The sequence below is a fragment of the Botrytis porri genome (genome assembly GCF_014898465.1).
Source record: "Botrytis porri strain MUCL 3234 chromosome Unknown BPOR_006, whole genome shotgun sequence".
NCBI lineage: Eukaryota > Fungi > Ascomycota > Leotiomycetes > Helotiales > Sclerotiniaceae > Botrytis > Botrytis porri.
The window spans coordinates 2,198,318-2,211,039 of NW_024066080.1; the positions used below are offsets into that span (position 1 = coordinate 2,198,318).

At 40.9% G+C, this 12,722-nt stretch overlaps 2 protein-coding genes across 2 annotated transcripts; one reads left to right on the forward strand and one right to left on the reverse strand.

Moving 5' to 3' along the window:
- The first annotated feature begins 1,346 nt into the window (after positions 1–1,346).
- On the forward strand, positions 1,347–4,067 carry EAF01_005171 (uncharacterized protein). Its single transcript, XM_038913426.1, has 2 exons — positions 1,347–2,516; positions 2,691–4,067. Exons 1-2 carry the CDS (start codon positions 1,601–1,603, stop codon positions 3,548–3,550), a joined length of 1,776 nt encoding a protein of 591 aa, XP_038771512.1. The 5' UTR covers positions 1,347–1,600; the 3' UTR covers positions 3,551–4,067.
- Positions 4,068–11,702: 7,635 nt separating this feature from the next.
- EAF01_005172 (uncharacterized protein) lies at positions 11,703–12,545 on the reverse strand (the record flags this gene model as incomplete). Its single annotated transcript, XM_038913427.1, has 1 exon — positions 11,703–12,545. The coding sequence occupies one exon, from the start codon at positions 12,543–12,545 to the stop codon at positions 11,703–11,705; it is 843 nt and encodes a 280-aa protein (XP_038771513.1).
- Between the last annotated feature and the right edge of the window lie 177 nt (positions 12,546–12,722).

Below are 12,722 nucleotides of genomic sequence, written 5' to 3' on the forward strand. Positions count from 1 at the left end.
AGATCTTATCAAAATGATCCGAAGAAGTCCTGTGGGTTTGTCGAGCGCGAGAATAGCCGCTCTGTGAGAACATTCGTGATTCTCCACAAAAATTGATGGAGATGCGAGCTTTCTGTGTTACCTCTCATCCATACGACTTGCCATGTATGGGTGAGAAGGTATAAGGTACCGTGCCGTCGGTGCTCAACATATGCTCCTACTCTTCTCTTTGGAGGATGAGGGGCAAACCTTCCTAGGTATGTCTGTGGCGACCCAATAACGTAATTTGTTTATGTCCTGCAGGAGCTTTCTAACAAGGATAAACGGATGAACCATTTACTTTGTACTCCCACACTCCATCACTTGTGTAACAATAAACGGGGGTATTCATCATGTGTCTTGGAGATATCCAAGAACTAAAGCTTATCTATCTATGCTCCGAATAATGCTTGAAGCTTTTACTCGGAACCATTGTTAGACTTATTGCTAATTGGATGAGAAACCTTGAAAAGTGAATAGGCAAAATGGTCGATGATGAATGAAAGATAAGTATAAAAGCAATTGTTGGTGATGAAGGTCCGGATATGCAGGAACCAACTGTTGGTGTTTGGTAATCAAATCACTGCCTTGTCCATAGCCTACCATCATTTATTTACCCATGCTTATGTGGCCAGCCATCCGCCTCGTAGACTCGTACGCAGTACTACCTACGTAGAAGTACAATGAATATCTGTATTGTGTTTGTTGCCGTCAAGATGATGGGTAACAGCAGTCCAAAAGGGTGGCGTGGGGTGGAAGAATTATAATGGACAATAACCAGGTCATGTTTCCTCACTCCGACCCCAAGCTTAAGCTACCCGAGCTCCTTGCATGTGTGGAATTGCGAAAGCTGAGCAAAGATTGAATAATCGACAGGGGATCGGAATGTTTTCAATCGTTTCCAACCAAGCCTTAAGCGCTTCAATATCGGAATCTGGGAAGGGTAAATAGACAGAGTGGCATGCAATGGTAATCTCATGCATAGAGAAGGATTAGCCGTGTATGTTCTTCCTGTTAGGTAATCCTGCCTGGGCATTTCTCCAGTCTCAAGTGTTTGCTAGTCACTTGCACCTTTTTCCCTCGATATCAAAGAACGTTCTTCTTTGCATTGAGGGCGGCCACTTGACGAATTGCTTCATATCCTCAAAGTGTCCCTGATTACGGAGTAGATTCATAAATGCTAGATTAGCGTTTCCCCGCAATGTTTTAACTTTTAAGCACGCTTGTATGTGCGTGCGTACCTAGCTCTAGTATTAATAAGCTCTAATATTCAGCTCAACAGACAGCTCTAGAATATAATAATGTTCATGTTGAAGCACGGGAAGGTCCAGGAAATTCCAATAAAGGAAACTCAATAAGAAATGAAGCAAATCGTCAGTGTAGATTCAACTTCATCACGTGTTGTTTATGCACTAATGCCTAAGGACATGTGACTGTAGCAGCGACAGGGGTGAACATAGCAACACGAAATGACAGAGTAGAGATACCAATCTGGGCAATGAGAGATTCAAAGATCCAAAGATCTAATAAGATTCAAAGCCTCCACAGGTAACGGTTCTACCTCCAATTGGGTACATACATCATGTCACTCATCACCAAAAGCCTCTGGAGGGTTGGACCGCTGCCAAAACCTTTAGCCTCAGTTGTCCACTTTCAACAATCCAGAAATCTATTGTACCACCAGCAGTCACGAGATATTTCTACAATTCCAAGAGGAAAACCTATACATGTTGCTGGTGCACATCGTTTACAGACGTTGATTGCCAATGGTATCGTTCAGTCTGCAAAAAATCCACTCAGGAATCCAGTAACCTTGATGGTACCAAACAACGATTATATTCGGCAGTATGTGGAAACCGACGGCAAGATTCAAATGATCAAAGATGGTATTGCTACTACCATGGTAGGAGCTGTGGATATGGAAGTTCTTCCTTTTTCAATGGAATACTCTGTTCCTGATGAAACATTCGCTCCTGCCAAGAACTTGAGGTACAAACGTTTATTGATGGATACTGCTCCGAATGAAGATGGTCTCTTGGCTGATGCCGTCTCCTCGCTACTTGACAATGCTCTGCAACCTCTTGACCTGAAGAAAAAAGCACACAAAGCGGCGCGATTGCCAATCTCGGACATGAAGGTCTGCGATTTATCTTATTTTCTTGAATTGAACGCAGCATTTTGTGAACAAGGAAAGGCAAAACCTGTGGAAAGGGAAGATATCATAGAGATCCGAGCAGCACCAAAAGATTCGGACCTCAAAGTTGTGCCTGTAACTCACGTGGCTAAAATCAATACTGACCCTATTGATTATTTGATCTACGGCGAACGACCTAGAGATCTAATTAAATTTTTCAAGAACATCAAACACAGACTACATCCTTCTTCTGTGGTGGTGATAGTAGGAAACAACCCTGGTCTGGTTCAGGATCTCTACGACCAAGTGTTTCCAGATATATCAAAACGACCAAATTTCGTTGAATGCATCAATGCCACGCACAGTAAGTATAGGTTCAATGCTTTTACTTTGTATTTATCACCCCCTTCAGTGGCCCGGTTTCATCCTCGAATTTGTGTTTCATCCTATATACCCTTTGCTTCCTCAGAAAGCTTTAACAGTCACTTTCCTCCAAATTTTGTCCTTGGTGCGCAGTACTGACTCCTCGACCTTGCAGTGGGAGAAACTTCAATTACAGGAACTTGGGACTCGGTCCGTTCCGTCCCGATAGTCAAAGGAAAACTCCTTCTAGGGCCACTCGCACGAACTTATGACGATGGTATGACTCCAGGCGAGGTGGAAAAGAGAGAGCAGGAAGTGGAGTGCCTTGTTAACAGGGTAATGGATGCTCCCCTATTTGGCGCAGAACGAATCGATAGACGTGGTTTAGAGAGATATAAACTCAAGAAGCTAGTTGCGCGGGCTGTCATTTACCCTCTCACCGTTGCGTTCAATTGCATGATGGGCGAGATTTTTTCAACTGAGGAGCGGGTTACAGAAGCCAGACTGTTATTCGACGAAGCTTGTGCAGTGATCCAATCTATCGATGAAACATTGACTCGTCGAATTCTCTTGGACAACTTATTATGGGCAGTAGTCAGACAACCGAATATACGTCCTATCATGTTGAAGTGTGTCGAGCTCGGCTTTGACACGAATCTTGATTTAGATAATGGTTGGATCATAAAAAATGCTCCAAATGGTACGACTCCGACGCATACTAAGTACAGCAGAATTGTCAAGGAGAGAGCTAGGGAATCAGCAAAAGCCATTGCAGCCGATAAAGAAGAGGCTGCAAAAGCAGAAGCGCGACTTAAGATGGCAAGAGAGATGATCGCAAGGAGAATGAAAGAGAACGATACCGAGGAAGTAGTCAAAAGAGGCTTCAAAAGATTTGCCTTTGGACAAAAGATCGAAGCTCCATTAAACGTTCCGGATAAAACATATTACAGAACTAGAAGTCCTCTGGAAGCTTCTGGTATGTGGGAAAAGCTAGAAGCTCCTCTTAATGATCAAGTCAAGGGGGGAAATGAGTGATTCGCTTGTTCATGTTAAGGGAAGTGGAGATGCAGTCGTACAGAAAATTAGCGAGTAGAGCGTGGAAGAAGAAAATGAAGGGGCCAATGAAAAAGCACGAGTGTAGAATCTTCAAAATTACCGAGGTGGAAATGACACAATAGATAGATGGACGACACGTTGTGATTTGCACAAGGAACGGGTGTGGGTAACGGAAATGATGATTGAGGGACCCTGAGTATCTTTTCTCGCCTGGAGATCTTGTGTCGATGCGTGGAAATGGCGGCTGAAACCTCTCTTGACAATACTCGAAGAAGATTGAGAAATGTCTCCTAGTGTTGAAAGAGCCATGAACATGGCTATGAATAATGAATCTAGATTTGGTTCGCCAATTTTTTTTGCAGGACATGGTCTATTCACGAGTCAGAGCATTTGACTCTATTTCCGTCGTCCTATCCCTCTTCAAATTAACCACTATGTGCCAATTCCGATGTATCTTCCCCCCGATGCAAATAACAAAACCTCATTTCAGACGAGTAGAACTTTTCCTGATTCTATTTGTACTATATTTCATTTGTCAACAATATACATACCCATTGATAGACAACGAGTAACGAGTAGGTATTATACCTTTGCTTTTGAGCTAGTGATCATTGATTGTGAAATCTGTAGTCATTTTTCAAGTCTGTGTATCGGCTGAACTACTGCTGTCATTCACTACTATTATTCACTATTATTATTCGCTTCGCTTATGTATTCACTTCTCTTCTTCTCTTCTCTCAGTCACTCTTCCCACCATCAGCCCTTCCTCAGAGCCCCAACCCCCAACCCCCCATAACACCAAATACCAACAACCAACAACTTTCTAAACAAATCTAAAAAGACCCACACTCATAACTTTCATTACATCAACCCTATATATGATGAAAGACTACTCTCTTACATTCATCACTCAATTGGAATTACCGAATAAAGTTCAAACACACGCACAGGACAACTCGCTGCAACAGTTCATTCATCCATCCATACATACAAAAAGAGCGTATTCCGACTTATTTATAGAATCTTCCATCTCCCATCTTCCCTCTCTCATCTCCCATCTGTCTATATCCAATCCCACAACTTCCTTTCAGGACAATCTTCCCCGCTAGCTAAGATAAAAAAAATACATACCAAAATTCTGAGCATGATTCCAATATAATAGGTAGCTGGAATTGGCGACAATAGCTATAACAATAACAGTAGTAATGGAGAGTAACAATAATAATATAACAATAATAATAATAATAATAAGAACGACAATAGCAATCAATGCACCCACAGCAACAATACCTTGCGAACAATGATAATTATTGAGACGTGCAACAAAACTTTAATTCAAAAAAAGAAGGGGGGTTTGTAATGACATCATTTGTTACAAAGGGTCTAGTTCTCCCAATATTTGTAACTTTTCGTTTTCTTACTTACATCATATTTTATTCGGTTGTTGGATGTACAATATATATATAGCTATTGATACTGATAAAGGTTGTAGAATAGGTATGACTATTGGCATTCTAGCAACTCCGAGATTCCGAACCATGTCCCTAAGACAGAGCACATAGAGAAGCGTTATGCCCTGTCGAACAAGAACAATTTACATGTCCATATTTTTAGACCTCAATATTTAACGCTGGTGGCTTGAACACTAAAAGTCGTGGTACGAAGTCTATTTCAGCCCTGTGGAGAAAGACATGCAACATAGGATTCCGTTCTGTATCACGGGATCGGGATTTTCGGGATTGATTTGTGATGATGAAGAAAGAAAGATATGGAGAGATATCGGATTAGAAAAAGATGCGAGTCTTACTCGAAGTATCTTCACTGGTTGAGAACGCACTTGCGAGATCTACTTATCTGATGATCCGTTCTGTAAAGTATTGGCACCTCACGAGGTGTTTGTACTGCATGATACAAGCACTACACAATGTACAGTTTACGCATACATATATGGATAACAGCACTGCCGAAATACACGAACAAATCGCTACACTAGCTCCATCAAGGACTTCCTTGGCACATACTCAGCAACAAACATCATGCCTTAGTAGCACCTCAAAGTAATCTCCAAATCAACGTAACATCCACCAAATATAAGCAACACAAGAACGTTCCATCTCAATCGACCTTCATCAAGCTACACATACACAGCCACAGCCACATCGAACGATTCAACTGCAACTTACTCAGCACGACCGAAAAGTCGGAGATGCAAGACGCGAGGGTGTATACCTGCATCCCAAGTTCTTGGTATCATACGCCTGCCTGCCTTTACTCTTTCGTCTGACATAAGCCACCGACCAACCCATAGAGCTGGTTCCGATACTCCACATCTCGACTAATGGCTCGCCAGCCGTCTGGATTGCGTGGGAGCGGGGATGGTTCTTGAACTCGTGGGTGAAGATGACACTAGCTTATTTGGGTATATCCTGATCATCAAATATCTCGACTCTTTTTCGGATAGAGCGGACCAAGCAAGGGAACGTCAATTCCGAAATATGTATGAATTCATTCCCTCCTTTACGAAAAGGATATATGAAGAACAACTTGTCCCAATATAAGTTCCCGACGAAGCCGGATAGTAGTATTGTTCACACGACCAATTCATCTCGATCCTATCGGAACATATCGTGCCGTTGCTTCCCAACAATCTCAGCACATCTAAATTATGAATCTCCCAGCGAAAGAAACGATAAATGTCCGGATACCGTAAGCGGAATCGCACATATCTCCTCGCCGAGGTGAGTTCAGCCTTATGGCATTCCGGCGTGCTGATTGATGCATCTTCATCTTCATCATCGGTAAGATAAGTTGATTATGCAATGGGACGAGGGCGCAGGTAGGTTGGTGTGTCAGGGACGCTTGTCAGCGAGATGCTTTTACGATGGAGAGGGATGGATGTAGTGGCGGTCGAAATCGGTGGGTGGGGAGGAGATTATAGAGAGTGAGCATGTGATTGAAAAATTGGAAACCCCGATTTTCCTTTTTCCGGTATCCGATCGGGAGGAAGATTTCCTTCATTCCCGATGGGGATTCATTTTATGTGTGTGAGACATTCATATGGGAGATTTGGATGTGCGTAGTCCGGTTGTCTGAGTGGGGGATCATTATTTGAATGAATGATCATCACATGATATCTGACGCTCCACGCACTCTGCACATCGTAAGATTCATACTCCATATTGATATTATATTTATTATCCACATCACAAACCGCTAAGCCATGGCGAGTCCAGTGCACTTCTCTCCACAACAGCAGAGAAGCAAATCACTTCCCAGATGTATTGAATATATTCACACCAGCCAACTTCTGATACTTGGACAACGGCAGGCAGGTACTGTAGGTATCAGCAGTGAGCACGCACCGCAAAATGTAGATCACCACCACACCACACCACACCACACAGTATTCAAACAACACACGACCAAAGCTTTTACCCTCCTGTTTTCTTTGCATTCACCCCACAGACACCAGATACCTACATGAAGATATGCCAATTCAATTGAAAATACCCGCTCGCTCCTCCATCACCCACTGCTCAAATCCCCAACCACCATCCACCTTCTTCACCGTGCGGTGTGTATGTGTACGGTATATGTAAGTAAGTGTATGCCCCAAAGCCAATAAAACCATCATTGCAACCCCCAGTCCTCACCGACTACAAGCCACACACCCATCCCATCCATCCATCCATCCATCCATCCCATCCCATCCATCCATCACAACTCTCCAATAAACTTTACCCCACCTACACACCTGTAAACTTCATGCACGCACTTTCCGAGTAATAAGTATGCCAACCAACCAACCCCTCCAACACCATGCCCCTCTCACCGTATCGCGAATATTGAGTTTTGCATATTTGCCCACCCATATGTACGAAGTACACATATATATATATATGTATGTATATATGTATGTATGTACATAACCCACTTCATCTACCCACATGAAAATAAAACGAACATATAGGCGATATACGCACATTGAATATACGGTGTGTTTGAACCTACTGTGTACTAAAAGTTATTCCTCCCGTCTCCCATTCACCGGTACTTGGAAAGAGATATTAGTTGTCTGGACTACCTCCTTCGTACATTACAGTACATTACATACTGTAAGTACGACAATGTAATGCGCATGCATGTGTTGCCAACACATGTACTGTGCAATTTATCTGATTCCATCGATCATGCAGCAAGTACCACACCAGATGTGATTTGTCAAAATCAAGCTTGACCGATTACCATTCTTGCTTGTGTGCGCATGTATGTAGATGTTTGCTCAACGTGTTTTGTGAATTAGTTGTGATGAGTTTTGAGTTCAGTGTACGAAGTATACTTGGTATCGAGTAGCTCGAATTGAATGGGGATACCTGATTTGGTTATCCGGATCATGTGATGATGTTCGAGGCGTTCGAAAGCTGCATTGTACACCTCAATAAAATATGACTAAAGAATTATATTAAAAAATGATAATCTCTACCTACCTAGATACCTCCTGCAGTACTTTCTAGAACCATGATCAAAATGCATCTCCATCTCCATCTCCATCTCCATCTCCCAACCCCTCACATACAGTTCCAGACATGCAAAAGTAAATCCATCAAAACCCATCCCATCGCAAATCGCAAATCGCCCCGCCTCTCAATTCATTCCCATCCATCCATTCATCTACCTACCTATCTATGTACATCTCACCTCAACACATGCCATGATTCCCCCTCTCCCCCATTCAACCAACTACCCCAAACTGAATCCTCTGATCCCCAATCGGATGAAAACCCTCGTACTCGTACCTACCTAAACTCGATAAACAAAAGAAAATCTTGTCACTTTGAGGAATTGATTATCCGCGGGAAGAGCGTATGCGACTCCGGATTCGCAGGTTGGGGTAGATGGAGCACCGTGCCGATCGTATGTATTGTAGAGTACCGGACCGGGTTGGTGAGTCTGGTGGTCTCTTTGTTTGTTTATCTTGCTACGAGTATATTAGATCAGATTATATTGTATTATATTGTATTATATTACCAGTATATCATATTATTCCAGATGATCCGAATACGAGACGAGGGATGCGAATTGCGAATGACGGAGAGGAGGGGAGAGCTGACTAAAGTATCGATAGTATCTTCTTCTATTCTAATATTCTATAGAGATTGATGAGATAAGTCTTATAAGCCTCATTTTTAATATAACTTACTATTTTACGAAATTCCAATACTACTTTAACTAAATTCACTAGATATTCAGTCATCCTTCTTAAATTTTCGAATTTTAAAAGTTTTTATTTCTTTCTTTAATTATTATAGTTTTAAAGCTTTTAAAGCTTTAAAGATTTTTATCGATTTTAAATAAACTTAAAATAAACTTTTCTATAAAAAAAAAGGTATAAATTTCGATAAATTTCAATAACTTTCAATAACTTTACTAAGATTAGAATAGATTTATAATACTTTCGTTATTTAAAGTTTAATGTATAAATGTTTAATTAGTATAACAATATAATTAACTCAATTAATAAAAATGAGGAAAAGCTTAATCGCTTTTTAATATATTTTATAACACCTATGTCGTTGATCTTTATAATCTAATTACATATTGTACGATTCTAAAGATGAGAGACTCGAGTAAGTCTGGTCGGGTCTGGTCTTGTTCTGATCATCTCATAGGTATAATTCAAAGCTAGATTCTAAACTCTAATATCTCGATATCTCCATCACTAATAACTTCCACAATAAGAAGAACAATACAAATACTACTACTACTAAGAGATAACTACTCTCGCCATCCTACCAAACACCAAACACTAAATAAGTCTGCGTCCCCAAATCCCTAAAGTCTAAACCTCACATCTAGAACTCACAATCCCGTTCTAGAGTTTCTTTTTTCTGAAAACCCTCCGGTCAATATTCATTGATTATTAATCATTGTTTACAAATAATAGGAAATCTACTCTGTACCTAGGTAGGTAGATAAATAGCTAATAAAAAACCCATAATGAATGATGATGAATACCGGTACTCGAAAATACCCAATCCCGAAAACGATGATGCCATTGCACACTCTCTCTCGTGCTAAGAAACTTGAAAAGTCGCCTCCCAGCAGAAGGAAGTTGCATTTGCATTTGCATTTGCGCAAAAAGAAAAGGAAAGAAAACTGATCGTTACTAGATAGGTAGGTAGGTAAGTAGACAGGTAGATAATCCATCTATCCATCTAGGCTTTCGATCTCTCCCTAAAGAGGATTCTAGATTCTAGATTTGAGATTTGAGATTTGAGATTTGAGATATTCTTTTAGCATCAATCTATACCTCTATCTCTATCTTGGATCTTAGCAGAGAGAGGGGGAGAGAGAAAGTAACCATAATAAATCCATCGGCTTTGACTGAGAAATACGAGAGTAGAGATCCAGAATCCCGATAGAAATCCATGACCCCTCTCTCCAGAATCGATTTGGAATGGGTTTTGTAAACTCCCCTCTCCTCTCCAAATCGCTATCGATATATACTCGAGTAATGAATGAGGTCACATTTGTCTATCCCATCACATCCCATTACATCCTACCCAAATTTGAATTGGGAAACCCATCCCATCCCATCCCATTATCCTACCCAGCAATTCGATTCACTTCACAATTCACGATAATTAGTATCTAGTAGAGAAATACCTACCTAGGTACCAGTAGGTAGGTAGTTTATATTTGTTTATATACGAGTATGTTCATCCCATTTCCCCATCAAGGCCAAAGTCAAAGTCAAAGTCAAAGTCAAAGTCAAAGTCAAAGTCACGAGCTTCATCTCCATTTCCATCTTGTCCAGCCACAAACGACCATATACATATCACAAATAGCAAAACTTCCTATCCATTCCTCACTCTTTACTTTGAAACAAGATACATACATACATACATACATACATACATACATACATATAGACACTTCATCCATCCTCATCTCCATCTCCATTACGAATCTACACTCATCCACGGACCCCTCAACCTCCGTTTCCGACTCAGGCATACGCAACACAACACAACACAACATCTTTCACTCCGCCCAAATCATCCATCCATTCATCCATCCATTCATTATTCCTCACACCCCTTCCAAAACCCCAACCCAACCCAACCCAACCCAAGCCTACCTCGTACCCCCATCCCTACTATAACAAACCAAATCAAACCAGCCAAACATATATATAAAATTAACCGACCAAAACACTAATCAGTCAGAGGAGAAGAAACTTACCAAAAAAAAAAAAAAAAAAAAAAAAACTTAACTTTACGAGTCCTTCAGTGATGATTCATGCCTGCATATACCACCACCACCCACCACCATACCGAGTTGACAACAAAACAATCGCTGTGACAACAATCCAATCCAATCTTATTCATCTATCTGCGGGAGGACGTAAGGAAGAGGGAAAAAAAGTAAGGCTGTATTTTTTGAGGGGGGTTTTTTGGTTAGGTGATGTGTTGTTTGTTTGTTTGTATGGAGGGAAGAAAGGAAGGAATATGAGTCATTTGTAAGATATTCACTTATTCATTCATTTACACTCTATTCACAAATGATCAAATGCAAGATTCATATTTTAATTTCAAGAGAAGAGAAGAAGAATTCATTTGTAGTATTTTTTTTGGATATTGTGATATTGATTGATTATTGCCATGCTAAACTTTTTGTATGTGTTCCTCCTATGCTAGATAGCTCAACCAAAATGATGAAAAATTGGGAGTCATCTAATCTATCCATCTAGCGATCGTCATCTCTTATCGCAAATCCCGATAACTTAAAAAAAAAAAAATTATCCCATCTCCAACCATCGGATTATGAATGTGAAAATTATCCCTTTAACTCCTAATGTCCCCGCATGAGTGGTGTGAATATCCATTCTGTATCTCCAAAAATCCCTATATCCTAATTCCTTCCTCCATCCGATCATAAATAAAAGTAACCGCGTGATTCTTTCTGTATCGTGCCCATGAAAAAAAAAAAACCCCCCCATGATATGTTCAAGAAACTCCCAAATGCCCGCTCGAAATGTTTCGCTCAAAGTCGCTCAAATCCTATTCCCATTATATGTTTGTAATATACAATCCGTTAACTCGTAGACAATCTTGTGAAATTGAGGCGTTTAATAAACGCTTATAGCACTTATTAGACCCGGGGATTGTCGAGGAGGTAAATAGAAACCTTCATCGAAGAAAGTTTGTTGTTCGGATTGTGGTATCGATGAGGAAGGAGTAGACTTGCTGTAATAGGATGTTGTGGCGATTTGTTGCTTTTCCGAGAAAGTTGGGATGGTATCGGATGGGGGAGAAGGCGGCATTGATTCATCTTCTGAGGAATCGGAATCGTGGTCAAGTTCTGGTGGAGATGATGCAGCGTAATGTGATTTGGTGAGGTGAAGTTGAAGACTTGAGTAATCTTCCTCGCCATCATCTTCAAAGCTCTCTTCATCTTCCTCAATCTCTCGCGATGAGACGGTGATTGGTGTGTGAATGTTGTTGGAGTAGACGCGGGTCAATGAAGTCATGATAGGTTCTTCCAATTCTTCATCGGAATCGAATTCGCTATCGGAATCTGAGGAGTCGTCATTGTCGAGGTCGGATGTTTCCCAATCTTCTTCTTCTTCTTCTTCGACAACTTCTTCGACAACGTTATCAGCCCACTGAATGTGTTTTGGTTCCTCTTGCTTGGTAGCCTTTCGGACGGATTGGTTGAACCAGCTTTCTTGCTCTTGCTCCGCTTCGGCAAGCTCAAGCATTAAAGAATCGAGAAGGTTAGCATGACCGACAAGAAGACGAAGGTCATGATCTGCTCGGGAAGCTTCGAAAGAAAGCTTTCCTCGAGCAGTGTGAGCAAGGTAATAAGTTTGAGTGATTGACATCTTCTTTCTCTTCAATGGCGATAATGGTGATTGTGATGGTGATTGAGGTGTTTGGGAGGAAAGGGGACTTCTGGAAGTGTTTGACATTTTGTATTAAATTATTATACTGCAATGCTGCAATATATTAATGACTCAAGGCAACGCTTGTTTTAAAAAAATTTATTAGACGAAAAGCCGAGGGTGAATGACTGATACGTTGATAAGTGATAGCCGGGATGTGATGGTAACACTGTGAATATTGAGATTGGATATTGGATATTGAAT

What these genes read in the sequence shown, in the direction of transcription:
- EAF01_005171 (XM_038913426.1), top strand. Translation starts at nt 1,601, where the DNA reads ATGTCACTCATCACCAAAAGCCTCTGGAGGGTTGGACCGCTGCCAAAA. An exon ending in ATGCATCAATGCCACGCACA is followed by an intron (nt 2,517 to 2,690) that starts GTAAGTATAGGT and finishes TCGACCTTGCAG; the next exon opens with TGGGAGAAACTTCAATTACA.